The sequence below is a fragment of the Populus nigra genome, chromosome 4, assembly GCF_951802175.1.
Source record: "Populus nigra chromosome 4, ddPopNigr1.1, whole genome shotgun sequence".
Classification (NCBI taxonomy): domain Eukaryota; kingdom Viridiplantae; phylum Streptophyta; class Magnoliopsida; order Malpighiales; family Salicaceae; genus Populus; species Populus nigra.
This window is the reverse complement of record NC_084855.1, coordinates 16,313,413-16,340,129: the sequence shown is the minus strand read 5'-3', so window position 1 is coordinate 16,340,129 and position 26,717 is coordinate 16,313,413. Positions and strand designations below refer to the sequence as shown.

At 29.3% G+C, this 26,717-nt stretch overlaps 1 protein-coding gene across 1 annotated transcript; it reads left to right on the top strand.

Annotated features, from left to right (window-relative positions):
• The first annotated feature begins 11,032 nt into the window (after window positions 1-11,032).
• LOC133691454 (ethylene-responsive transcription factor ERF071-like) lies at window positions 11,033-12,413 on the top strand. The gene is made up of 2 exons (XM_062111969.1): window positions 11,033-11,358; window positions 11,457-12,413. The coding sequence occupies exons 1-2, from the start codon at window positions 11,181-11,183 to the stop codon at window positions 12,203-12,205; spliced, it is 927 nt and encodes a 308-aa protein (XP_061967953.1). The 5' UTR covers window positions 11,033-11,180; the 3' UTR covers window positions 12,206-12,413.
• The last annotated feature ends 14,304 nt before the right edge of the window (window positions 12,414-26,717 follow it).

The window sequence follows — 26,717 nt, the reverse complement described above, 5'->3', positions numbered from 1 at the left end:
ACACGCTACCATCTTCAAGGCGTTTTATAGGACTAATTTGAGAAAATATAATATAGAAAGGAAAGAGAGACTTCGCTGCACTGTAGGAAAGCAACGTGATGGGCAATACTAGACAAGGACACCTTTGAATCCAGCATGACGGCTTGGACATTACATAATAACTAACACTGTCTGGATAGATTATGTTTTTCGATTTTAGAATAAACATGACAGCATAGGATATGCTCATTGCTTTGGATGGGAAAATGCCGACAAGATCATGCTTTCGAAAGGCTAATACTATAAACGATTGAGAGTGTGTTTTACAATAACTTGTGAAAAATAATTTCTGATTTTGAGAAATAATTCAAACTTTGTTTTTCATAAACGATTTATGACAAAAATAAGTTTAGATGATTTTAAATTAAGAATTATGTTTTATAAAAAAAATACTTTAAATAGGTTTGTTAAATAAAAAATAGATGTAGTATCTTCACAAGTCAAGAGTTAAAAAATTTAACTTTTGATTAAATAAAAATCTTAACTCAAATTTATCATATTCATGATGTTTTCTACTTTCAATTATACATAAAATATGAATATACTATTTTGATATTTTTATTAGAACTGGTTTGGCAATCATAAAATATTTATTTTTTAGCATAAAAAATAATTCTAGTTAAAAATTTTATTTTGTTAAGATAAAGAAAAGATACATTAATAAAAAAACTTATCTTGATTAAAAAAAAGGTTAAAACGACTGTATTTTCAAATTTAATAACAATACCAAAGGATTTCTTGAGTTCTTAATATTTTTTTGTGTTTAAAAGTAATTTTATCCCTCACAATATAGAGCAAACAAACAAGCTAGTTAACAAAAAAAAAAGTGGTTTTACTATACATCTCCTCACAAAATACTATTCACTCAAATAGTGTTTTGTTTTTTTTTTTTTATCTATTTCAAGTTATGTTTTTTTTTAGTTATAGTTTCACCATTCAATATTAGTTTTATTGAAAATTAAACTTCATAATTTTTTTGAATTTACTTTTTATAAGGTTATCTTATTCTTATAACTTAGATCATAGATTTAACGAGATAAATCGATTGATTTAAGTTTTATATATATATATATATATATATATATATATATATATATGGTTTTTTTATCATCTAATATTCGATTGATTGTGAATTATATTCGGTTTGTGTTATATGAGGTTATCACTATCTTATGGCTCGATCATGAGTTTGAAGTGTTAACCCGAGTTTGCTTTTATAATTTCATCTTTCAATATTAGGTTAATTGAGAATTAAGTCTTATAATTTGTTTTAATTTGATTTCTATTGGGTTATCTCAGTCTCATGACCTGAGTTACGAGTTTAGTAGGTTAACCTGAGTTAACTCATGTTATTTTTAATCCCTTTTTAATTGATTTTTTTTCAATTTTATATTTAAAATTAGGTTTATTCAAAATTGAACTTCATGATTTGTTTTGATTTATTTTTTATGGAGTTATTATAGTCTCGTGATCAGGCATGCAAATTGACAAGTTGATTGAAATCAACTCAATATGTTGTCATCCCAATATTTTTTTTTAAAAAAAAAATTCATATCATAAATATTTATTTTGAGTTAAACTTTGTTTTTAAGTTTTATATAGGTTATTTTTGGACATGTCATGTCCACCAAGTTACATCTAGTTAATTTTAACATAATTAAAAAATTATACTAGAAAGAACATTAATAACGTCTAGATATTTATTTTTTTACTTTAATTTTTCTTATGCAACTCATGATATAGCATGGGACAATTATATATTAGTAAACTAGATTTAAATGAATATGTGAAAAGAGCATTGAAACAAAGATTAATGCAATTCTAAACTATAAACAAAAACGTTGGAAAGAAAAGAAAACAGTATATTATTCCTCTGCCTAAGATCGAGCATAGAGACTTAACCTTTATAATATTAAAAAAAAAAAAACAACTAGAATTCTATTCTCTTCTTCACATTTCACATTGACAGTGTGCCTACATTTACTTTTGTTGGTCCAACAATGCTTCGTTTATATATGAGGAGTTTTCTTGAATATTCAACATATTGTATAGTTCCGTTTTAGAAGGAATAAGGAGAATAAAGTAAATTAAGTAGTAATTTACCACACCCATAGGCATCAATTCTCTGAAGCAATGAAAGATATGTTGTGCTGTCATGTTTTTGTATTTTCACAGTGTTTTCTTAGGTCATCTAAGGACAATTTGATCTTCGGTCACATATTGAAAAAAAAATATGGCTAGAATATGCATAGCACGTGTTACCACCTGCCAATGTGTGAGAGTTACCAACCAATATGTGAGAGGCGCTTGTGATCTTTGAGCAGCACATGAAGCACCTTCTGACAGCCAAAATATCCTTTCTACCATATCAATGAAGGCATCTTAATATCCTTTTCATTTTGGAGTAGCGAATGTAGTCGGTGGTAGCATGGTTTTGTCCAATATTTTTTTATTTTCTTTTTTATTTTTTTAAAATTCATGCTGGTCATGTAAGATTTTTACGTGTATTTTTATTTTGGTTCTTATTCTTTTAATTTCTAGTTTTTATTCATAACTTTTTAGTAATTTTTTTTAAAAAAATTCATCTTTTAATCTGAATTTGTGATATTTTTTTTTAACTTTATGTTAAATTGATTTTTCTTTTCAGTTTTACCTTTTAATTAAGAAATTAATTGTATTTTTTATTTTAATTTTGATCTTTATTCTTTTGATTAATTTTTTTTTATCATTTTGTTAAATTGTTTTTTCTTTTCAATTTCACCTATTCAATCAAAGATAAAAGTTGTTTTGTATTTCAATTTTAAACCTTATTTTTTTAATTGTTATTTTTTATTTTTAGTCTTTTTGTATAATTGAAGTTCTTTTTTCAATTTTATTATTCGATATTTGATTGATTGATAATAAAGTTTCATGGTTTTTTTCAGATATGATACTTCCAGTATAACAAAATGAGTGACGAGTTTGAAAAGTTACCATGAGTTAGTATTGAATTTTTTTTTTAAATGGACTTTGTGACTTTTTTTGTTTTTTTTTATATTGCGTTATTCTAATCTCATGACTTCAATCTCGGGTTTAGTGGAACGATCTGAGCTGAGTCAACTTTGATAACTAGGGTTATATATTTATTATGCTAACTTGTGTTGATTTCACTTGAATTTTTTAGATTTTTTTTAATCAACTTTGTCTTTTTGTATTTAATGGTTTAGGAATTAATCTACTTTATTGATCCTCTCTTTTGAAAAAAAATAAAATTTCCTCGGTTATCATTACCCTGTTTTTTTTAATTTGATTCATTTGAAATGTCTCGTGTAATTAAAATAAAAATAATTTATATAACAGAAGGCGCAGAGAAAACAAATTGGACCAAGACCACAGCCAGTTTCAGTTGAATTTTCTACGAGATAAGATTCCATTAAAGGAGCCTCGTTGAAGCAAGCTTTTAACGAGTCACATCGCGTTGTTAAAGGCAATTACGGGCTCCTTGGAAGGTTCTTTCCCCTCGAGAAATTTATTCAAACTCATCCATCTAATGCTTTTTTTTTTTCCCTATTTACAATTTTTTGCATTATAGATTCGTAAACGAAAGTGGAGGCATTGGGCCGCTAATGGGTTTTCTTCACTGGATTCAAATAGTAGTATGTCATATGGGCTTGGATTTAATTTAATAACTATTCCAGTCTAAAATTGGCAAATAAAAGGGAGTAAAAAATCCAAAAAATTAATTAAAATAAGAAAACTAGAAAGAAAATAATAGAAAAACCAAACCGTGAAAAAAATCGATTAGAATTTTAAAAAAATTGATCGGTTCGGTTTAATTTTGGTTTTATAAGCCTGAAATTAAAAAACCGAACTGAACCGAACCCAAACTGAAAAACTAGGAAAAAATCAAGATAAACCGAAAAAACTAAGCAAAACTGGTTTGAACCAGTTTTTGTTCTAAAATAACCGAACCGAACCGAAACCAGACGGTTTGAACCGATTCCAATTTGATTTTGGTTTTTTTAATCAATTTGACTATTTTTTTTAATAAAAATCAAAACTTTTACTGGCAAGCCTACTAAACAGGTAAAAAGATAGGCCCCACATGTTTGAGAAAATGGGCCCAACATCCATGCTTAAAGACTCATGCAAGAGGTAATTTTGCTTAAATCACCGACCCTCACTCCAAACAACACATTTATTTTAGGTCGGTACAGAAACCATAGAGCTTCTTTAGCTTAAGAACAACGACACATTTGACTTTGTGGAATAGTCTTGTCTCCCGTCTTTTTCCATGGATGACGCATACTGAATTTGAAACCAGATTATTTCTCTCCCAAACAGAGAAAAAAAACACACAAAGGTTGTTAGCTTGGTCATCTTTTCTTACCATGAAAAATAAAAAATTAATATCTTCTGAAAATAGGTTACATATCCTCCTATTAAAGTTCTTCCAAGTAGATTGATTTTGAGTTTTATTTTTCTTGGAGCCGCTCAAATTCAACTCTTTCGCTGGCATTATGTAGTTGGAGATAATTAAACTATATATATATACATATTAGCTTAATATCAACGTATTCCCGTGTGCAAAACGGCTCAATTAGTTTTTTAAAATATTTTTTAAACGGCATATTAAATTAATATTTTTTTATAACTTTGATATACTAATATTAAAAATTAAAAAATATATTATTTTTATATATTTTAATTAAAAAACATATTACATTAATAATAAAACTTCCAACTAATTGTTAGCTTATTATCAACATATTCTCATGGAAAATGTTCAACTAACTTTTTAAATTATTTTTTATCTAACAAATATATTAAATTAAGATTTTTTTTATAATTTTAATACTCTAATATGAAAATTAAAAATATTAAAAATATTATTTTTACACATTTTCAATTAAAAAACATATTACCAAACCCGCATTAATAATAAAACTTCCAACTAATTGAATAACATTTGTTTCAACGATCGTTTCCCTCTCCTTTTTCAACTTAAAAACCACAACCAATGATATTCTATATCCTCTCTTCCTTCACTGCCACAGTTTCATCTTTCTTCATTTCTTTTTTCCACAAATATTTTGTAGCCTTCAATTTATTAATCCCTCTTGTAACAATTAATTTTAACCTTTCAATATTTTCGTATCTCGCACAATTTAAATGGGATTTATTATCATACTCAAAATTTTAGAAAGATGATAGTTAAGGAACCTCAAGATTTATTTGCATGGCTATAACTTTGCAATGATTTGAATAATTCAATATAAATTATGAACCAAATTAATGAATCCTAATTTATGGGATATGGATATAATATCAAATTAATCATACGTCAATTTAATACACAATATTTTATATATAAGTTTATATGATCCATGAAAAATTAATATGTTATAATAATGTGTTTGGAAAATTCAAAGTTATTGCCAGCGAGATCTGATATTTTCTACGTCGATTTACACAAATCTAAAATTTCAAGTTGCAAATAGTAAGGTACACTGGCTATCAGCACGCGCTTTACCGTGGGTATCCCTAATCCTTTGATGAGGGTGGGAGAGCATCGAAAAACACAGATGAAAAATCTCTTCCAAGTGCACAACCGTGGTGCCAAAAAGCAACAGTAGCAATATATACACATCAATAATGCTTCGGCAAGTCCAAATATTAAATGGAATGGGAAAAAAAAAATTGATGCCGAAATTGTGGTTGATGAATTAAGTCTAGATTTGCAAGCATGGTGAGAAAAAAAAAAAAAAAAAAAACCCTATCTGCTAGAAACCCATTGAAAGCAATTGAGTATGGCTGGAAAGCTGGTTTTCTTGTAGCACAAATGTTACACCCCCACATTCTCACTACATGAATGTAGAAGATAATTAATAATATATCACATATTAATTATATTAATTATGAAAAAAAAAAATTATATCACAACTTCGAGTGTACTTCTTTCCACTCGTTAGCACTATTCTTAACCATCCACGTATATGTTTCAACCAAACAATTACGTATAGATTTGTAATATAATAATATAGTAAAAACACTTAAAAAATTAAAACGTTGATCTTATATTTAAAATGAAAAGATAAAATCCATTGTCATTAATAAATTTTTACCATAACAACATAATAATCCTTATAATCTAACAAATATATTTATTACAACCTTCCAAGATAATAGCATGAATAACAAAGAAAAAATACCAAAATCCTTCAGCTAATTGGAAACTGAGAAAGGTTCTATAGCTAAATGATGTTTGATATAATCCTACAGCTAAAATAATTTATCACGCCAGTTTAGTTTCAAACAGCACATAAAACACTTATAAAAAATAATATACTAAGAATTTAGAATAAAATTATATTATAACATCACAACATTAACAAATCAAGCATATATTAACATTTACTTTCACAAATTTTCACCATTTCAAACTTACAATTCTTTAACATCAATATTTTTTATACCATTCATTTAGTAGTAATAATTCATCAATCAAACCTTTTACTCCAATAATAGCCTATAAGCCCAAACTCCTAAGCTAACTTCTTCATGTAGCATCAAATTTAAAATGTTTTTTTTCATATAGAAAATACCTAAAGGTAACTTAACATTAAGAGTCATCATACCCAACCCTTTGTAAACCTTCTTTATAGGTTCATTAGTATAAACAACAATCAATCATTTGTTTTAATTGGTTTTCGTGCCTAAAATGTATGTCCAACATCTTCTTATTCTCCGCTCATGTGACTAACTATAAATTTCTCGTTACCTTTACACATATGGCCAGTACATTAATTTTGTGATCAAGTCTTTATTTTCTTGTGGCCTATTCTTGTGGTCGACTCACATACATAAAAAAAAAGTATCCATCTGGAAGCGGACTGGGACTGTGCGTACTGGGGAAGGGGATTGCCTTCCTTGCTCTCCCTTCGTTTATTACGGAACTCAACTAAGTAGGATTAACTCAACTCTTTTCTTACGAGTAGTTCGTCAAAAATCCTACATCCTCGATTGCATGCGAAGAGGCAAACCGTGCAGCTACGACCATTTAACAATATGAAATACCTGCCTTCATAGTAAGAAACTCCTTGAGGTCCTCCAAGGAACTTTGACTATAACCTCACACATATGCGTAATTATAATACACATAACCTATATGTACTCATATTTCGCAATTCAAATTTATTTAGTTAAGCCCCACTCATGGGGTTGGCTTTTAATTTAACAACTCAAACATTTTATGAATGACAACTTATCAATCTAAGTTCCTCTTATGTTGTTAGTTTAATACACACAACACCTATCTAAACTAATCTTCACATTAAGATTTCATGAATTTTTATCATTCTATAATATCTATGTATGAATCAATAATCAAGATATTGAAAATAACAACTTATTTTTTTTCAAATTAAAAAAGTTGAGGTGACAAACACTTACATGTTTCTCTCATTGGTCTTGTCCTATTTACCTAAGGTCCCGCGGCCAATGCCTCTCCAACATCGCAATATGTCTAACATCACATTCTCTCCTTCAAAAAAAAATAAAAATTAAGAATGCATTACTCAATATTTTTTTAACAATTCAAGTTGTTACTCATGAATACATGTACCTTTACATCATTACACATAATTTCCTGACTCTTAATGTTCCAATATATGGAATGCTATCATACAAACTAATTTAATGCATATCGTTTATTATGTTTTCTTTTCCATATAGTAATCACCCATATTCTTCAAACAACCCAAAAGATTTTAATAAAAATTAAGAAAAAACTGAAACACAAAATCAGATTACCACAAAATAGTAGCCAAAACGATCTTACTATTTTAAGAAATGATCTAACCATTTCTTGAATCGGTCTAGCCGTTTCTCAAAACAGCTAGCCCGTTTTTGCTATTGAAAAACTTCCCTCTCTTTTTTTGGCTGAAATCTTCACCCTTGTAACAAATTTATGTTTTACTTTCAAGATCAATCCTTATATCATACAGGTTACATGCATAACATGATAGAAGATGAATTTTTCTAAGAATAACACTCAATTTTCTCATTACCTTCTAGTTTTCTCAAATTCTCAATATGAACCCTAAAATGAAAAAATTATGATTTTTCCTTTATGTTTTCAAGAAATGGAAATCCTTTGATTCCACACCTCTTAAAGGTTGTATCAACATCATTAATTCATTAAGATTTCCAACAAAACACTTTTCCTATGTGTTTGTCTTCATGGTCGAACCTTTCTAAGGTTTCTACCTAAAACTTTTCTTCAAAGTTCTTGTTCAATTCTACTAATTATGCTTTATCTTAAGGTAGTACCATGTAATTTTTAAAAGAACATATTTTCCTGGTTAAAATTTTTACATGATCTGGTAAAAAAAAAGGGAATTTATGTAGAAAATTTTAATGGAATAAAAGAATTAACAAAAATGAAAAGAAAATAATAAGAGGATTTTAAGAATTTATAAGAGGGGTAAACTAGGAATAGAAAAAGAAAAGAAAATTTCATTCTTCCTCTCTAATGGTAGGTGGATGCTGCTAGAGAGAGAGAGAGGATTTCAAAAATTTCATCTTTTTTGTATCTTGAAATTGATTGGGTTTTTTCATAAATCAAATGGGAAATCTTGGCAATTTAAGACTCAAGTTGTTAACATCACTAAGACAAGAATTAGAAGAAGAAAATTGAGGTTCTAGGTAGATAATTGACTGGTTAACATTTGAAGTTCGCTTTCACACTTGATAAGAAATTTTAAACCCAATGATATGAGTTTTATGGAATAAACTCAAGATTATCGAAATAAATTATTAAATTAAATTAATTGATAAGGATTATCAAAATGAATTATTAAATCAAATTAATTAATATGTTGACTTATTATGTCGATAAGAATTATCGGGATGAATTACCGGGTTGAATTAATTAATATATTGATTTATTTTATCGATAAGGGTTATTGAAATGAATTATTGAATTAAATTCATTGATATGTTGATTTATTATATCAATAAGAATTATCAAGTTAAATTAATTGATATGTTGACTTATTTTATCGATAAAAATTATCAAAATGAGTTATTGAATTAAATTAATTGATATATTGATTTATTATGTTGATAAGAATTATCGGGATGAATTATCGAGTTAAATTAATTGATATGTTGATTTATTATGTTAATAAGAATTATCAGGATGAATTATTAAGTTGAATTAATTGATATATTGATTTATTTTGTCAATAAGAATTATCAACATAAATTATTGAATTGAATTAATTGATATATTGATTTATTATCTTGATAAGTAACATTAGAGTAATAAATTGTAAGTGTATGATTTAGTAATAGTAGTAGTAATAACAATATGTATTCGTTGACACAGATGAGGTCGCAAACACTATTTAACAGTAGGGGATCGCTAGTCAAGTAAAGTCTAGATAGGTGGTAGGCACCTTACATTAGTTGAATTGTTTTATTATTAGAATTCAAAATCATTTATTATTAATTATTTTGAATTGTGAATTTTGCAATTTGAAATCAAGTGTGAGCTAGTTGTTTTGATTTAGGAACTAGCACCTGATTTTGGCCAGTGTGAGCTAGTTATTCTGGTGTAGAGACTAACACCTGATTTTGAACAATGTGATCTAGTTGTTCTGGTGTAGGTACTAGCGCCCTGTTTTTGGATAGTGTGAATTGGTAGTCCTAGTTAAGGATTAATGCCTGTTTTGGGCTATTTAATTTATTACCCTAGTTGAGGGTTTAATCCCCGTTTTAGGATAAATGTCTGGTTCTAGGTGGTAGAGTGAATATGGGAATTATAATTGAAATTTTTTGTGTAAGGTGTAACCTTGAATTCAATGAAGTTGTGTTTTGTTAAAGGAGGGGATTATGTGATTTAATTATGTTTTGTATTGAACAGATTTTCAAGTTCATCTCAGCAGGAGAGAAGAGGTTAGTTAACATTAGAACATTTTTTTTTATAACATAGTTTGGTTTGTATGTGTAGACTTTTGAGAAATTACCTTTTTATTGTAATTAAAAATTTAGAAACTAAGGTATTGTAATTTAACTTCGAAAAACTTTGATACTGTATTATATGGTCTAACATGTTTTATTCCTTTTGAGAATCTCTCTCTCTCTCTACACTTAATTAAATGCTTGTGTAAATATAAAGTATATTGATAAGATCTTTGAAATATAAAAATAAATTTAAAATCTTAAATTGTTGAATACAGTAAGAGTTTGAAATGATTGTATCTATGATAATTGAATAGTGATTTTGTATTTGATGTCGATAACTTGATACTGAAATATAAGATGAAATTCTATCGAAATTTTAATAGAAAAAGAGATTCACCTTAATTTTAAATTAAATTATAATATTTTTATTTGTAAGTTTAAGTATAAAGAGTGGAGGTTGTTACAACAATTATGTCACTTTATTGTTCTTAAAAAATAAAAAGATAATAAAAACTTTTTTATGCAAGTTTTTTTTTGTTATTTTTTTTAAAGGTATTGATGTAATTTTATTAAGAAAATACTATTGAAAAGATTTAAAAACCCTCTAGACTAAAGCTATATTATTATTTTTAATGCCAACAGAGTCATTTCACTATAAAAAAAAATGTGAAAAAACGATTTCATCCTTAATTGCATCTTAAATAGTTTTTCTGTACAAGGGTAATCCAATAAACAATGGTTTGTATCTTGTGTCACAATATTTTTCTATCTTTTTTAGTTTTTTTTTTTAATTATAATATAATGATTTTTTATTTTTTTTTTTGCTTTCGTAGCAAGATTCGTTGAAGGATAACCTTGGATTTAAGCAGCTTTGACATCCGCGATAACCCAAGCAAATGAAGTGTTTTTACAGCAAGAAGTCAACAAAGGTTATGCATATCTTAAAACAACAGTTGATGCATATCTTAAGAAAGTTCCTCAACCGGACCGCTTGTCCCTACCGCTGTCACCCACCCACCTCGTTTCCTCGCACTACATAAACCCCCTCCTATTTATTACTCACTCATCCTTCAACTTAAAAATCCTTCTTAAATTCTTTTCAACTCAACTCTTCTTCATCATAAACCCTCGTCTACTTTACTTCCCTATCAACAGATCTCTCACAGTTTTATTGTTTAGCTAATTAAAGAAATATGTGTGGCGGTGCTATTTTAGCTGATATCATTCCTCGTAACCGCGGCCGCCGCGAAGCAGCTTCGCAGTTCTGGCCAAACGCATGCTTCGATAAACTCGGTTCCTTTGAGTCCTGTCTGAGCCAGGCTAGCAATCAGGAGGAGTCATTTACTCTCAAACGACCCCAACCCGCTTCAGGTATCAGATTCTCTCATTTCATTTCTTGTTATAGTTTTTTTCTCCATGTTCATGTTTCAAAGAAATTGATTTTGAATGTGTAATTTATGCTGAAACAGGGGATCATGAGCAAGTGGAGAAGCCCAATGCCAAGAGGCAGAGGAAGAATCTATACAGAGGTATAAGGCAACGACCTTGGGGTAAATGGGCAGCTGAGATTCGTGACCCAAGAAAAGGAGTCCGTGTTTGGCTCGGTACCTTCAATACTGCTGAGGAAGCAGCTCGAGCCTACGACAGAGAGGCTCGCATAATCCGCGGCAAGAAAGCCAAAGTCAATTTTCCCAACGAAGATGAACATTACTCCTCTCAAAATTCAAATACCAAGCCTCCTATGTACCAAACCCCTACTTGTCATTTCTCAAAAGGTTATGATTTTGGGTACGGATCTGGTATGAATCAGGTTGGAGCCTACTCTTCAAATGGTTTTAATGGCCAGCCAATTGTCGCTTCCGGGGAGGATGATTCTGGGTCCGCTTCAGAGGAGGGAACAAGACTGGTGGGCAGTAATCAGAACGTGAAGAGTAATATTTATATGGGTCAAGTGAAGCTGGAAGTGGAGGAGAAGCTAGAGAAGGTGAAGAATAAGGAGGTGGTGGTGGATTTGGGAACTGGAGAGGAAGAAAACGAGGTACAGAAACTGACCGAGGAGTTAATTGCGTATGAGAATTACATGAAGTTTTATCAGATTCCCTATCTGGACGGGCAATCCATGGCACCAAATGGTTCCACACAGGAAAACCTTGTGGCTAATCTTTGGAACTTTGATGATGTTTGTGTCGCTCCTCCTGTCACATCAGCACCTCTGTAACGGCGACGGCAGTGTCTTGTCTTTTCTTTTCTGTTTTTTCAGATGGTTTTGTAAACGGGCAATTGATGATTAATTATGTTTTTATCTTTTTTGTTGTGTGAAATATGTCTTGTTTCAATGAACAGGGATTTAACTTCTTGAATTTGCTGTGGAGATGTAAATCTTATGAGTTAATTGTCAATCAATAAAATTTTTATCCTTCCCTTCATTTTCGTGTTTTTGTTTCCCGATTTGCAAGATGAGATTTTGAAAATGTTGCGAGCTCTAACCACGGCAAGGGTTCTTCCTCCTGTATTTGGATTTCACTGTTAAATGGGTCTCCAAGGATCCTCCTATTTTAATGATACGTACCGTCTGAACCTAAAGAGTAGCGGTTTTTTAAAAAAAATTATGTAGTTATCATATTTTTCAAAAAATATAGTTGGTTGTAGTTGTCTTTTAAATAATTTTAATTTATTTTACTAAAATATATGTAATGATATTTTTTTATTTTAAAAAAATTATTTTTGATATTAGTATGTTAAAACGGTTCAAAACATATTCAAGATACGCACACCGATTGGTAATAAATAATACTTTAATTTGTGAATTCTGATTAATTACCATTCCTATTATACATACATTCCCTTGACGTAAGCAAAATTGTGCAGGATGAATGAGTCATGTAAATTCCATTTTGGATTTTCCGCGCAAATAGCAAATCAAGATGTTCTAATTGAGACCCAAGAAAGTGGCAGTGATGAATGAACTGGTTGATAAGAAGGCATTAAAAAACTGGGGTCAAAAGTGTCGAGCGGAGGGAGAGGTTGAAAATTGAGAGGTTAAATTAAACGCGGCTGAGGAGAAAGCAAATACAAAGTTGGCATGCTGTAGGAAGCAAGTGGAAGCTAAGGTGGTAAATCTGAAACTAGGAACTGCTTCGCCGGTTTTGGATAAACTACCGCCTAGGGAGCCCGGTGGGCGCCCCTGGCATATCTTTTTATAAACCAGTACTACCACTCGTCTCCTCGAACACCTGAACTACTACGACACAAATCGTCGTACAGACGAAAGAGGATTAATGTTTCAAAATAAAAAATTACAGCCCTAGTGATCTCCGGTACTTTTTACTATGCATAGGTACTTGGCACCCCTCGAAGCTTCCGCCCCTGCATAGACCTAACATAGGTATGAAACCATCCGGGATTGACATGACACAAGGCCCCGGTTTTAGATTGAGTAAAATCACCTGACTAAATAAATAAATTATAAAAATATCAAAATAAAATTGTGAAAAAATCAACAAAATACACCTTAGTCATTACTAAATTAATAGGAATAAAATAATTTTTTTTCTTTCTAAAATATAGTGAAAAAATCAAAATATTCTTGAAAATAAAATTTTATAAATTGACATTTAATGGTGTTTTTTTGTGTTTTATAATGATAATTCTGTCATTCTCATAAAAAAATATTGAATTAACTTTTAAGGATACTTAAGTATTTTAATAAAGTTCATTAGTCATTATTAAATTGATTGGAAACAAATAAATTTTTTTTGTATTTTAAAAATATAGTGAAAAAACCAAAATACCTTTAAATTTTTTTTATATATAAATTGGCTTCTAAAAGTGTTTTTTGTGTTTTCACACTAATTTTTCTATTATTATTAGATTGACTGAAAAGAAATTTGGTATTTCAATAAATATAAAATATAATTAAAAAAATAGTTGGAGCTCGTGCTTTTCATGTTGTGACTCCTAGCAGCTAAACATCACCTTTCAGCATGTCATTGGAAGCGTCGAGACGTCCTTTTCTTTTTGAAATGGCATGAGGTGGTAGTGCGACAATTATGGTCCTTTTTTCCTTTTCCTTTCACTTTTCTCTCTCATTGCATTGAAAATCATGCTGATAATGTAAAATTTCATAGTTGTCCTCTTATTTATTGAGATATCAAATTCAGTTCTTATTCTTTTGATTTGTAATTCTTGTTCTTGGTTTTTTTTATAAAATTTTGATTTTTTTTATTTCACCCTTTAATCCTAATTTGTGATATAATATTTTTTTTTCTAATTTGGTCTTTATTTTTTTCTTATGTTATTTTTATTTTAGTCTTTTTGTTAAATTGATTTTTCTTTTTAATTTCACCCTTCAATTAAAATCTTTTTTTATTTTAGTTTTAATCCTCGTTCATTTGATTTTTTTGGTTCTTTTCTTAAATTGATTTTTCTTTTCAATTTCACTCTTTAATAAAAAACTAAACTTTATTTTTTATTTCAATTTTGATCATCATTCTTTTAATTGCTTTTTTTTTATCCTTTTGTATAATTGATTTTTTTTTTAATTTCACCCTTCAATATTTGATTGGTTGAGAATTGAGGTTTGTTATTTTTTAGATAGGGTGCTTTCGGTCCAACAACTCAGATAATGAGTTTGAAAAGTTAATGTGAGTTGACGTTACGTTTTTTTTTATTTATTCTCTTTTTAGCTTTCATCTTTTGAAAATGTTTTTTTTAAAAGAAAAATGGGCTTTATTGTTTTCTTTATTTATATTATATCAGGTTTTCTCGATCTCATGTCCTAGGCCGATATTTTGATGGGTTAACCCGGATTGACTCAACCCTTATTATTTAGGTTACAAGTTTATTATGCTAACTCGGGTTGACTTGAGCTTTTTTTTTGTCATATTTTACCCAATGTTTTCCTTCTATATTTAATTGGCTGAGAATTAAGTTATGTTGTTTGTCCTCTTTTGGAAAAATATATTTTTGTCAAGTTTGATAAATTTTTTTTTAATTTGGTCCATCTATTGTCGTTGCCTATATTATTATAATATAATTAAAATAAAAACAATTTATTTTACCCAATCAGATCTATGACCTGAATCATGAATTTTTCTTCCTACTTTAAAATGTGTTTGTAGCACCTGAACATTATTTTTTTTACACAAAGCAAAAAAACCTAACCCCATAGTGTAGTGCAAATCCAAAACTAGTTCTAAAACTAATAGGTTTGTAATTTCTCTTTGTCGTACTCTTAGTTAACTAGAACTTACTCCAAACATAATATATAACACTAACTTAGAAAACCTATTCTAGAACCCATAATCCAGCCAAAAAAAAATTAAGAGCTAAAATAAATCCAACTAAAATCCAAAAAAATTGATCTCATATGAAAAAAAAATTCCACAACATTCATACAATTATTAAGAACAGAAAAACTTAAAAATAAAATAAATATAATGAAAAAAAACACAAAAAAGAGAGGAAAAAAATCTAACCTTAATTTAAATGTGAGTGAAGCTGAGAAGAGAAAAGAAAAAATAAATTTATAAAATATGTTAATAAAAAAATTAAGAAGAGAAAAGAGAAGGAGAGAAAACATACCTGCACGTGGAAGGGAATATAAAAGAAGAGAAGGAGTTGAGAAGAGAAAGAAATAAAGGGTTATTGATGTTTTTTTTTAAAAGGGAAGAGAGGAGGAGAAGAAGAAGAAGAAGAGGTGCATATGTTATGAAATGAGGAATTCTAGTATTTTAATTGGGGCATTTTATCAACGAGTTTATTGATAAATAATTAAATATTAATATTTTTTATCATTCTGTTAGTGATTCCATCTATAATATTTAATTAAAATTTTTAGAAACCACCTAAATATCACCACCGACTTTTCAATCCATTGGTGATTTCATCTATAATATTTAATTTAAATTTTTAATTTAATAAAGAATTTTCAGAAACCCCCAAAATATCATTGACAACTTTTCAATCTGTTGGTGATTTCATATGTAAAGAACAATAATTAACAATTCAATTAAGAAGTAAACAGTTCCAAAACTCTCTAGAAAATACCATTAGAATTCATCAGTCGGTGATCCCGTATGTAATAAAAAATATGAACAATGTAATTGAGAATTGAACAGTTCTAGACCTCTTAGGAATATACCAAAAAAATTAATTTGTCGATGATACCCTTTGTAATTAACATAATGAACAGTGCTAAAGAGAAGAGAATAATTTATTGTCGGGTTTACGGATGAATTTTACTAACGGTATTAATCAATTGGTAATATCGTTTGTATAAATGGCATGTCATCGTACTTTTTGGTTTTTTTTTTAATTCCTTTGTTTTTCACTGTAATTCTCCCGGCATATACCAAGAGAATATTTATATCGGTGTTTACCGATTAATATAGGTGAGGGAATATTCTATTGGTAAAATTCACTAAAATCTACTGATGAAAATATTCTATCATTGTTTCTGTTTGTATTTATCAATTTTCTGGTAGTGAAAACAAAATGAACAACAATTAGAAGAATAAGAACCAAAATTAATATAAATATAAAATTATAGGACCTTTTGCTATTTTGAATTGAATGGGCATGGGAACCAATGAGAAAAGACAGAAAAGTGCAATGAGAAGAAAATAAATGAAATTAGTTGTCACACGCCTCTACTAGCTAGAATCATTGCATCATTGGGATGGCCTTACCGGGATGCTTCTAGAGAAATCAAGGATTACGACATTTCGACACTAGAGGAAGTTGTACGCATTGTAAAAGCATGATGACTTCCTTTACATGTTGAAGCATGCAATGCACACGCCAACCTTTTTGCCGTTGCTCGTTGACCTTAGTCCCTATAATTTTTATGAATTTTAAAACTGGTCCCTTAAGCTTAATTTTTTTAGATTAATAAAATTAAATTTTATTTTACAAAATTGAGCATCAACTGTACATCATAGTTTTTCCTTGATATCACGAGACCCCTATTTCTAAGCAACCAAAAAATATTTTTAAGTCGAATCTCCAATAAATTCAATATTAAAGGATTTAGATTGAAAAACAAAAAAAATTAAGTGACCAAAAATATAATGCTAATCTTTCCCCTGCCCATACAATTCAACCCTTTATTCTTTAAAGTTAAAAGGGCTGAATATTTGTTTATTGTTCACATTCAATCTTCACACTTTAATTATTTCAAATCAATAAAATATCATTTGATTTTTCTAAATTAAGCATTAACCAAGCATCAAATTGTTTTTTCCAGGATCGTGAGATCTCATAAGCTAAGTAGCCAAAATAAACCAGCAAACCCAATTCAAAATAAACGCAACTTTAAAGCAATAAAAAAAGGGATGAAAATGGGACAAAAAACCAAAGGACCAAAAAATTAAAAATTAAACATTGTTGATTACTATTTTAATAAAATCAAATAGTGAAAATATTTTACGTCGGGTATAAAAAATATGGATAATTAGTTCTCTGATTTAAAAGGTTTTTTTTTTCATTTAAATTACCTTTTCTTAACCCAAAATACATGAGTTTCTAAACAAACCCCTTATTCAATCAAACTATAATTTAGTAGACCAATTTGTTTAAAATTACACCATAAAAATATAAAAAAAATTCATGAATTTTTTAACATTCCCATCATTGTACGACAAAGCAGGGTGACTACAAGACAAATAGGAATGGCAATGGATATCTCTAGATTGGGTTTTGTACTATTTGTACTCAAACTCAACCTGAACTCGAAACCTGAACCCAAAATCTAAAACTGAATGCTATAATTTAAAACTATTTAGTATATAATTATCTTGGTATACATGTAATTTTCTCAAAATTTAAGATTATTTATTTCAGGTCGAGTTTGGATTTGGGTCCGGTAGACAAACATTTATACCCAAACCGAACCTGACCTTCAGGTTTTACCCAAACTTGACTCTAAACCTAATCGGATCTAGAAATTTTATATCCATTAGGTTTAGGTGACATTGTCATGCCAACTGAAGAATTGACCTTGTATCCTTTATTTTTTGGCCTATGAAGCCTCGAAAGATGGAAATCAATGAGCATCACCAAAGAATTTATTAGAGGTACCAATTGATCCTATTATAAGTGCAAAAACTAAGAGGATCCAAGAGAAATTGATTGGTTTGATTCTGAATATTTAGGTTAAGAAGTTGTAAATTTGTCAAACTAGACCTTTGTGTATTGTTTAACCCACATCTGGAGCTATATATGGAATTTTCATGCAATTCCAATTGGGATATAAAATAGATATCTCAAACATTTCATCCATATATGGTGATAAAAACCAAGTTAGGTTCAAAGTTTTCCTTAAAATGACTATTGACCAATTTTGCAAGATAAGACATATCTCTTAAACAATACATCAAATAGAGTTAAAATTTTACAAAGAGATACTAAATACAATATGAAACTATGTTTTGGTAAATTTTAAGGTGAATCGGAGTGGGAATATATTATTTAAATTGGTCAAAGTTGTTACTATTTTAGCATATTCATTAACAAAGCATTCTTTCTTGGCTATTTTTGTGTTAATTTTAGTTTCTCATATTGTTAATTAATTCTAATGTGTCTTCGTGTTGTCGTAAAGTATCTTGTAAATTGCCATGAATCCTTGAGTGAAACAAAAAGGAGTATAAACACGTAAGGGAGTGAGTGAGGAATATATATTTCTTGTCAACTAACTAATTTTTCAGATTGAAACATGTTTAAATTAAGCAATAGTATGGCACCACAAAAGGGGGAAAATGAAATTGTAACTTAGATGCAAATTATGAACTAATGAATGGATCAAATGGCTAATGAATTTGGAGATAGGTTGGTAAGGCAACATGCTAATGGTTATGGTGGGTTTCAAAATAGGCTTGATAAAAAAGAATTTATTGTTAGGAGGGTTGTTAAGCGAGTTAACATTGATATGGATGAGTTTATGGCTTATAATACGAACATCGATAATATTGATTTTGATAATGTGTTCGTGGGCAATGGGGAGTGATTTGGATAACAACAGGATCATTGATATGAAGGAGATTTATATGATGATAATTTCAACCAGAGGGGTAATTCTAGGTGTTGTGACTATAATGCTGATTTTGGTGGAGATTTAGATACAATTAAGTTGAAAATATTGGCTTTTTAAGGGAAAAATAATTCAGAAGTTTATGTAGAGTGAGAAAGGAAAGTGGAGTAGATTTTTAGTGTCCCAATTATCGGAAGCTCGAGAAAATCAAGCTTGTTGTGATTGCTTTTACTAGCAATGCTATTTTTTAGAGGGATCAATTAGTGATGCACCACCAAAGGAATTTTGATACTTGGGATGAGATGAAATCTATTATGAGGAGGAGATTTGTGCCTAACCACTACTACAAAAAGTTGTATCAAAGGTTACGGAGTTTAAGCCAAAGTACAAAGAGTGTTCTTGAGTGCTTTAAGGAGATTAAACTTACTATGATTCAGGCTAATGTTAAGGAGGATAAAGAGACTACTATGACTAGATTTATGAATGGCCTTAATCATGATTTAGCTTATATTATGGAGTTGCATCATTATATGGAGTAGGAGGAGATGATGCATATTATCATGAAGATAGAGAGCCATCTTAAACGGAAGGGTACCATTTGGCAAAGCCAATTGTTAGGCCCTTTAACACCCTGAGAACCTAATTAAAAGTCTAACATTAGAGTTGGTCCATCACAACCGAATAAGATGGGCAAAGTCAAATATCCTAGAGAGAATAAATACATCTTGGCCACTTGTAAAGGTAACAATGATACTTTTACTTCTTATAACTATGATATTAAATGTTTTCATTGTTTGAGTTTTAGTTATGTGGCTTCACAATGTCCAAACAAAAGAGTCATGATTGTGAAAGTTAATCATAAGGTTAAGACTGATGGGAAGATGGAGATGAGAAGATGCCACCATTAGAGGATACTGATGATGTTTATGTTGAGTATCTAGTTGAGATAGAGACACTTGTGGTGATGAGAGCACTGAATATCCATGTCAAGGTAGATGATTTAGAAGATCAGAAGGAGAACATATTCCACACGAGATGTCGTGTTCAGAATAAGGTATATAGCTTAATTATATATAGTGGTAGTTACACTAATATAACTAGTATTGAATTGATTGAAAAGTTGAACTTGCACACTACCAAACATCACATACTTTATAAATTATAGTGGTTGAATGACAATGATGAGGTGATAGTGAATAAATAGGTCTTAGTTGCTTTTTTTTATTGGTAAATATTTTTATGAGGTGTTATGTGATATTGTGACAATGAAAGTTAGTTATTTGTTGTTTGGCAGACAAAAACAGTATGATGGAAGAGCTATACATGATGAGTTGACAAATATGTATTCCTTTGAGATGGATGGAAGGCCTATAATTCTTGTACCTTTAACACCTAATCAAATATATGATGAACAACTAAAATTGAAGATGGAGAACATGGTTGAAAATGAAAAATTGTATATTAAGGAGACCTTTATTGCTAGCAAAGTTCTTTCAGGCTTTGATGATGATGCTATTTTCTGACATGATACTAGTTTGTTTTCTTTAAGGGATGATCTTCATATTATATTTTCAAGGACAAATCCTTTTGAAGAGAGAGGAAATGATACAGACGAAGTTAGGTTTGAATTTTGCTGTAAAATGATTATTAACCAGTTTTGCAAGATAGGAAATCTCTTAAAAAGTAAATTGGATCAAGTTAAAACTTTACAGGGAGCTACTAAACACTTGAAAATATATTGTGGTAAAATTTAAGGTCAATTTAATTTTGAGAACATATTATTCAGATTGGTCAAAGTTGTTATTGTTTTGGCAGATTCATTGATAAAGTGTTCTTTCTTGACTAGTTTCAACTCAATTAGTCTAGACTTGTAATGGGTTTTAGACAAAAAAAAAAGAGATTAAATGAGGCTTATTTAGGCTCTAAATTTGTGCATGAGATTAGGCTATAAGGGTTTATAATATGGCTTGGATTTATAGAAGAATTGAAGTCCATATTTTGCAAAGATTTTAAGTCCCACATGGATTTGATATGACAACATCTAAGAGGATCTTTCTTTTGAGTTTTTTTCCTTATTCTAAAGGTATTCATACGAGGATGAAATATAAGAAATAAAATTTTAGCAATCAAAACAACATTTCCTAATTGAATTCCTACATTAAAAGTTTCGATCAAAATATCCTATTTTTATAATCCTATTTTTATATTTGATGTTAAATAATTATTTTTAATTTAAGTTTTTTGTATCCATTAGACATTGTTTAGGAGTTTATTTTATTATTGAATTTATGTTAGTTGATTCGTAGTTTGGGCCGCCCATTAGCTTGTAGCCAAAAAAGGATCCATTAAAGTTAATTAGAGGAGACTATATAATATTTTTGGAGCTACAAATCTTGATAGCTAGGTGATAATAAACATGAGTTTTTTTTTCTTTTGATTTTTTGTGGTAAAACATCTTTTTTTTTAGGGACAAAGATCGTACATCTGATTTATCGAAGATTAATTGGGTTTGTGGTGTCATTCGTATACTTTGGGTTCTTAAGTACAAGGTTATCTCTAGGAGGTGTTTGTTTCCCGGAAAGTGGTTTTCGAAAAACCACTTTCCAAACTTTTCTGTGTTTGTTTGCTATTAGGAAAATTGGTCAACGGAAAACACTTTTCGGTCAACGGAAAACACTTTTCAGTCAAATAAAAATTTGGCTTGGTTTTCAGGACAGTGTTTTCCTTTTATTTTGGGCAGAAAACACTTTCCGAAAGTTGTGAAAAATTTAGAAATGTCATATTATTTGCTTATTATATAAAATTTGGTCCTGAAACTTTTGATTGCTATATATATTTTGTTTTGAATATTTGTTTTCAATTTCATCCCTTAGAATTTAATTTTTATATTAAGTTTGGTCCTCATTTTTATAATTATTATTTGTTTTTCCTTTATCTTTTTTTAATTGAAATTTTTTATCTATCAAATTTGATCCTCGTTCTTTTGATTGTTACTTATTTTATTTTAAATAATTTATGAAATGTTAATTATTATTATTTTAATTTCTTCATCTTTCAATTTTTTTATTTTTTAGATTTAATCTTTATTATTTTGATTATTATTTATTTTATTTGAGATAATTTATGAAATTATATTTTTTTTCATTTTCATTCTCATTCAACTTTTTAATTTGTAAGATTTATTCCTCATTATTTTAATAAATTTGAAAAAAATAAAAAATTAAAAAGTTATTTTTCTGCTCATTTTCCATAACATAATCAAACACTAGAAAATGTTTTCCAACTTATTTTTCTTTACACTACCAATCATCGAAAAATAATTCACTTTCCAAAAGAAAACTACTTTCCAGTAAATAAACGAGGTAGGTCTAAGTTTATTTGAATGCCTTTTATTCTTAGGTACAGGGTTCTCTCTGGGTCAAGGTTCTATTAAACTTGGTTTTTAGCATTCCAGGTTGTATTTTAACTTTTTTAGGGGTTGCTTAATTACATCATCAAGAGATTCACATCATATGGTAAGGTCAATAATTCATCCAGACAAGAGACAATGACATGTTTGAAGTTAGGATTGAAATATGAGAACAAAATTCTTTATTTTACATGGATTCCTTATGCATCAGTAATTCTTTTTCTTCAAAGAAAGATTTTGGCAACTTTGACCGTTTTAAAAGTCTAATTTTTACAAGGAAATATTGATAGCAATAAAGGAGTTCATATTATATAAGTTTGATAACTTAATAATTCTTATCTGATGTGTGAATTAAATTCATAAGGAGTCCATGTTCTACCGGGATATTATGAGGCGATATTTAGGCTTATTTTTCTAATAAATAGTTTTATAATAATAAGAATAGCTTTCAATTTGACCATTGAATTAGGCTATGTTGTTTTCAAAAGATTCAAGATGGCTTTGTTTTATATATAATTAAAATTTAATAGCAATTGGACATTGACAAAGTCTTTTGATAAGGTCCATAAACTAATATGTGTTGTCATAACCCATTTCTAAGTTATTCTCTAAATTTAAATTTCTTTTCTTTCCAAAACAAAAAAAATCTAAAATAAATGATAAAAATAATAAAAGACTATTATTTTGGCAAAGGCAGGCTAAGGAGGATTTCAAATATACAAACAAAATCAACTGAATATTTTAAAGAATTAGGAGCCTAATCGTACCCTTTTATGTCAAAACTAGAGAAACAATAAAGACGCAATATCAAATTAAATGATTCTTGGATAAATCTGCATAAAAATTAATCCCATAGATATAATTAAATTTTTAATAGGCCAATTTGATTTAATTATAATCCAGATTAAGAATTTAATTATGTTTAAAAATTAATTTGGATCCAATTAAAGGATTTAATTAGATGCAAGGACTTAATTATACTTTAAACGGGTCAAATTAATTTTATTAGAGGCTTAATTGGTGAAAACTTAAGTTTGGGAGCCTAATTTAGGCTGAATTAAGAAGATTGAATTTTAGAACACCAAATTTAATTTTCACCAAGTTAATTGGTTCAAACCAGGGGTAAATCACAAGAAAATCAAAAGTTTAAGGTCAATTAAGGACTAAATTGAAAACATTCACAACCAATGATCATTTTGCAAAATGTGTCGAACTATAGGGGTTTAATTGATTGAAATCAAGGGCTCAATTGAAGAAAATTAAAAGTTTAATGGTCAATTAAAGGTCGATTTACATAAATCTAAAACCAAGGACCCCAATGAAAAAAACGCTTAAATTCGAGGCCGATGTTTAACTTTTTTAGGGGCAAAATTGCATAAAATTAAAAGTCAAGGCCAATTGGAGATTTAATTAAAAGAAATCAAAAGTCCAGGGACTAAATTGAACTTTTGTTAAATCCCTAAATTAAAACCCAAAAAGATAAAAAGACGTCGTTTCATTTAAATAAAACAGAGTGTTTTGACCAAAACGACGTCATTTGGAAAATTAAAGACAAATTAGACGACGCGTCGTCTGATCTAATATTCATCTTCTTCTTCCTTTTTTTCACTCGAAAGTTGCTCGGGTGGCCATCTTTTCAGATCATTTCATGCTTCATCTTTTAACCAAACCAAAATAAGCAAACATAAAAATGATGGCCTGGAATTTTATCATACCCCATTATGGTTCTTTCTGGCCAAGTAACACCACAATGGCCTTGGCGCCGCCCTAAAAAGGCCAACTTAAGCAATTTTGAGTTATTAAAATCTAACAATTCATGATAGCAACTTTGAACCAACGGTTAAGATCCTTCTAGTTCGAATCAAGAGTCAATATTTGGCACTAGTAAAGACAACATGTCTCTCTTTCAACCCCTATAAATAGGTGTGCATTACAAGCTTTGAGCATCAAGAAATCGGAGGTCAAAGTTATGAAAAAATCAGCCTTCTCCCTAGTTTCCTATTTTCTTTTCTCAACTGGTTTTCTCATACTTCCTCCGTCACGCCTCAGCCACCACCAACCAGACCTTGGTATTCCCTACACCACCAGGAATGCCGCCAGCAACCGTCTACCTCTGGCCAGGAAAGGTCTCTCCTCCTTCTCCTCATGTCCCCCCCTTCTCGTGGTGGGCATTGCAAGATTTTGCATGCAATGGCTAAATGATTAACATGGTCGTTGGGCCGGGCCAGCAACCATGTGAGCCTGAGTCGAACCTGTAGCGACCTAACCCAATGTAAAAAGAGAGAAAGGCTAGGTTTGTTGGGCCGCAGCCGACCCAACCCAACTCAGCTAGGCCAAACCCATCCCACTATATTTAATAATAATATAATAATATTAAAAAAAGATAAAAAAATTTCATGTTTTCCAAAGGGCATTTTAAAAATATTTGTTGGATCCTCACATGTTTTTTTCAACTATTTTGCATAATATTAGGCAGTATATTTACACTGTAAGATACAGATCCAGTATTAAAATACTTGATTTTCTCCTAAACTTTTCTAAAAATTTTAAAATTGAAAAAAGATTAAATTAATTTCCTCTTCAAAAAAAAAAAACAAAAAAAGTGTTTTGTTTTCGTGCATACGGTCAAATCCTAAAATTTTTCCAACCATATTTTCATAAAAAACAAATTACATATTTCTCATGTTTTAAAATGCAAAATGAATATCATAACTAGTTTATATTATACATTAGGGTTTGTCCAAAAAAAAAACTATAACAATTATTTTGTTTGAAATGTCATGAATTAGTTATATTTAGGAAATAAATACAATGCTAAAATTTGGACTTTATAATAGTTAAGCTCTAATCCAATAAGGTAGAGACTTCCTCATGAAAAAAAATTCTAATTTGGACCTTAGAAAAAAACCAACGGATAAAAATATGACCTAGAAAAATAATTAAACAACAATTAAACATATCTTAGATAGGGTGCACTAGGGATGATGCATCTTCCCTTTGCACAATCAATCATTTACTTAGATTCTCGCAGACCATAGATTTTTCAGTAATTATAATACTAGGTGATGACTCTTAAATCTTATAATCATAACCTAATGATTATACCTATACCTCTTTTCAACACACACTCTCAGGAGGCAGACCCGTTGTCACAACAGATAAATCTTTTTCTTTGCAATTCTTTATAATTGAGTTTCATTATAATAGTTTCAATATCTCAAATCAGGTAATTATTCTGTCTATCTTTTATTAATTAAATTTGATTTTAGCTTATTTGAGGTTGTTCTTTCTTAGGTGTTGGTTTTAAAATTCTTAGCCTCTAAGTTCACATGATTGAGCTTGATATGCTAGCATAATCCTTAGGCGCGCTGTCCCCTCTTTTTTTTTTACTGTAATCTGTGGGATCAAATATTACGAGGTTAAAAGCTAAAAAAAAAAAGAGAGAAAAATTCAGACTTATTTATAATTGGATAAAACTACTGAATTCCATGTTGACACATTTTAAATAAGCATTTAAGGAATTTAACTTTTATAGAGAATAAAATATGGTAATTACTCCACGTATAAAGCCCTTGATTATATCTAAAATTTACCATATCCCTTTTATATTTCGCTTATATAGTTTCTTATCACTACAGAGTGTTTCTTTGCTTGGAATCTATTTCACGCTTAATAATAAAATATATTAGATCTTTTTTTTTTATTTACGTGGGTGTCCGGGCCAGCTTGCGAGTACTACGACTAATCCCACGGCCCACTAAACACCCTGCAAACCTAGTGGGCATGTAAGGCACCGCGGGGTGACAGGCGTGCACATGAGGACTCGAAACCAGGAGGAGACAAGCCCCTCCTACCGCCAGGCCAAGACCCTCGGTGCAATATATAATAAATCTTTGTCCACGGTATAGGTTAACATTAGAGTACATTAAAATTATTTTATTTTTATGTTTTAAAAATATGTAAAAAAATTAATTTTTTTTAATTTTTTTATTTTAAATTAATGTTTTTTAGTGTTTTTAAATTATTTTGATATATTAATGTTAAAAATAATTTATAAAAACTAAATAAATATTATTTTAATATATTAAAAAAAAACAAGTTTTAACATACTCCTACACACCCTCATTAAGGTGTGTTTGATATTGCGGTAGTTGTTGTGGTTGTAGTTTGAAAAAAGTTGTTTTATAAAAAGTACTTTTAGTTGAGGTTGATTTGAAAAAATAGATGTTTGGTTAAAACTGTGATTGAAATTAAATTTGAAAAAAAAATAGTTTAATGTGTTTGGTTAAGAAT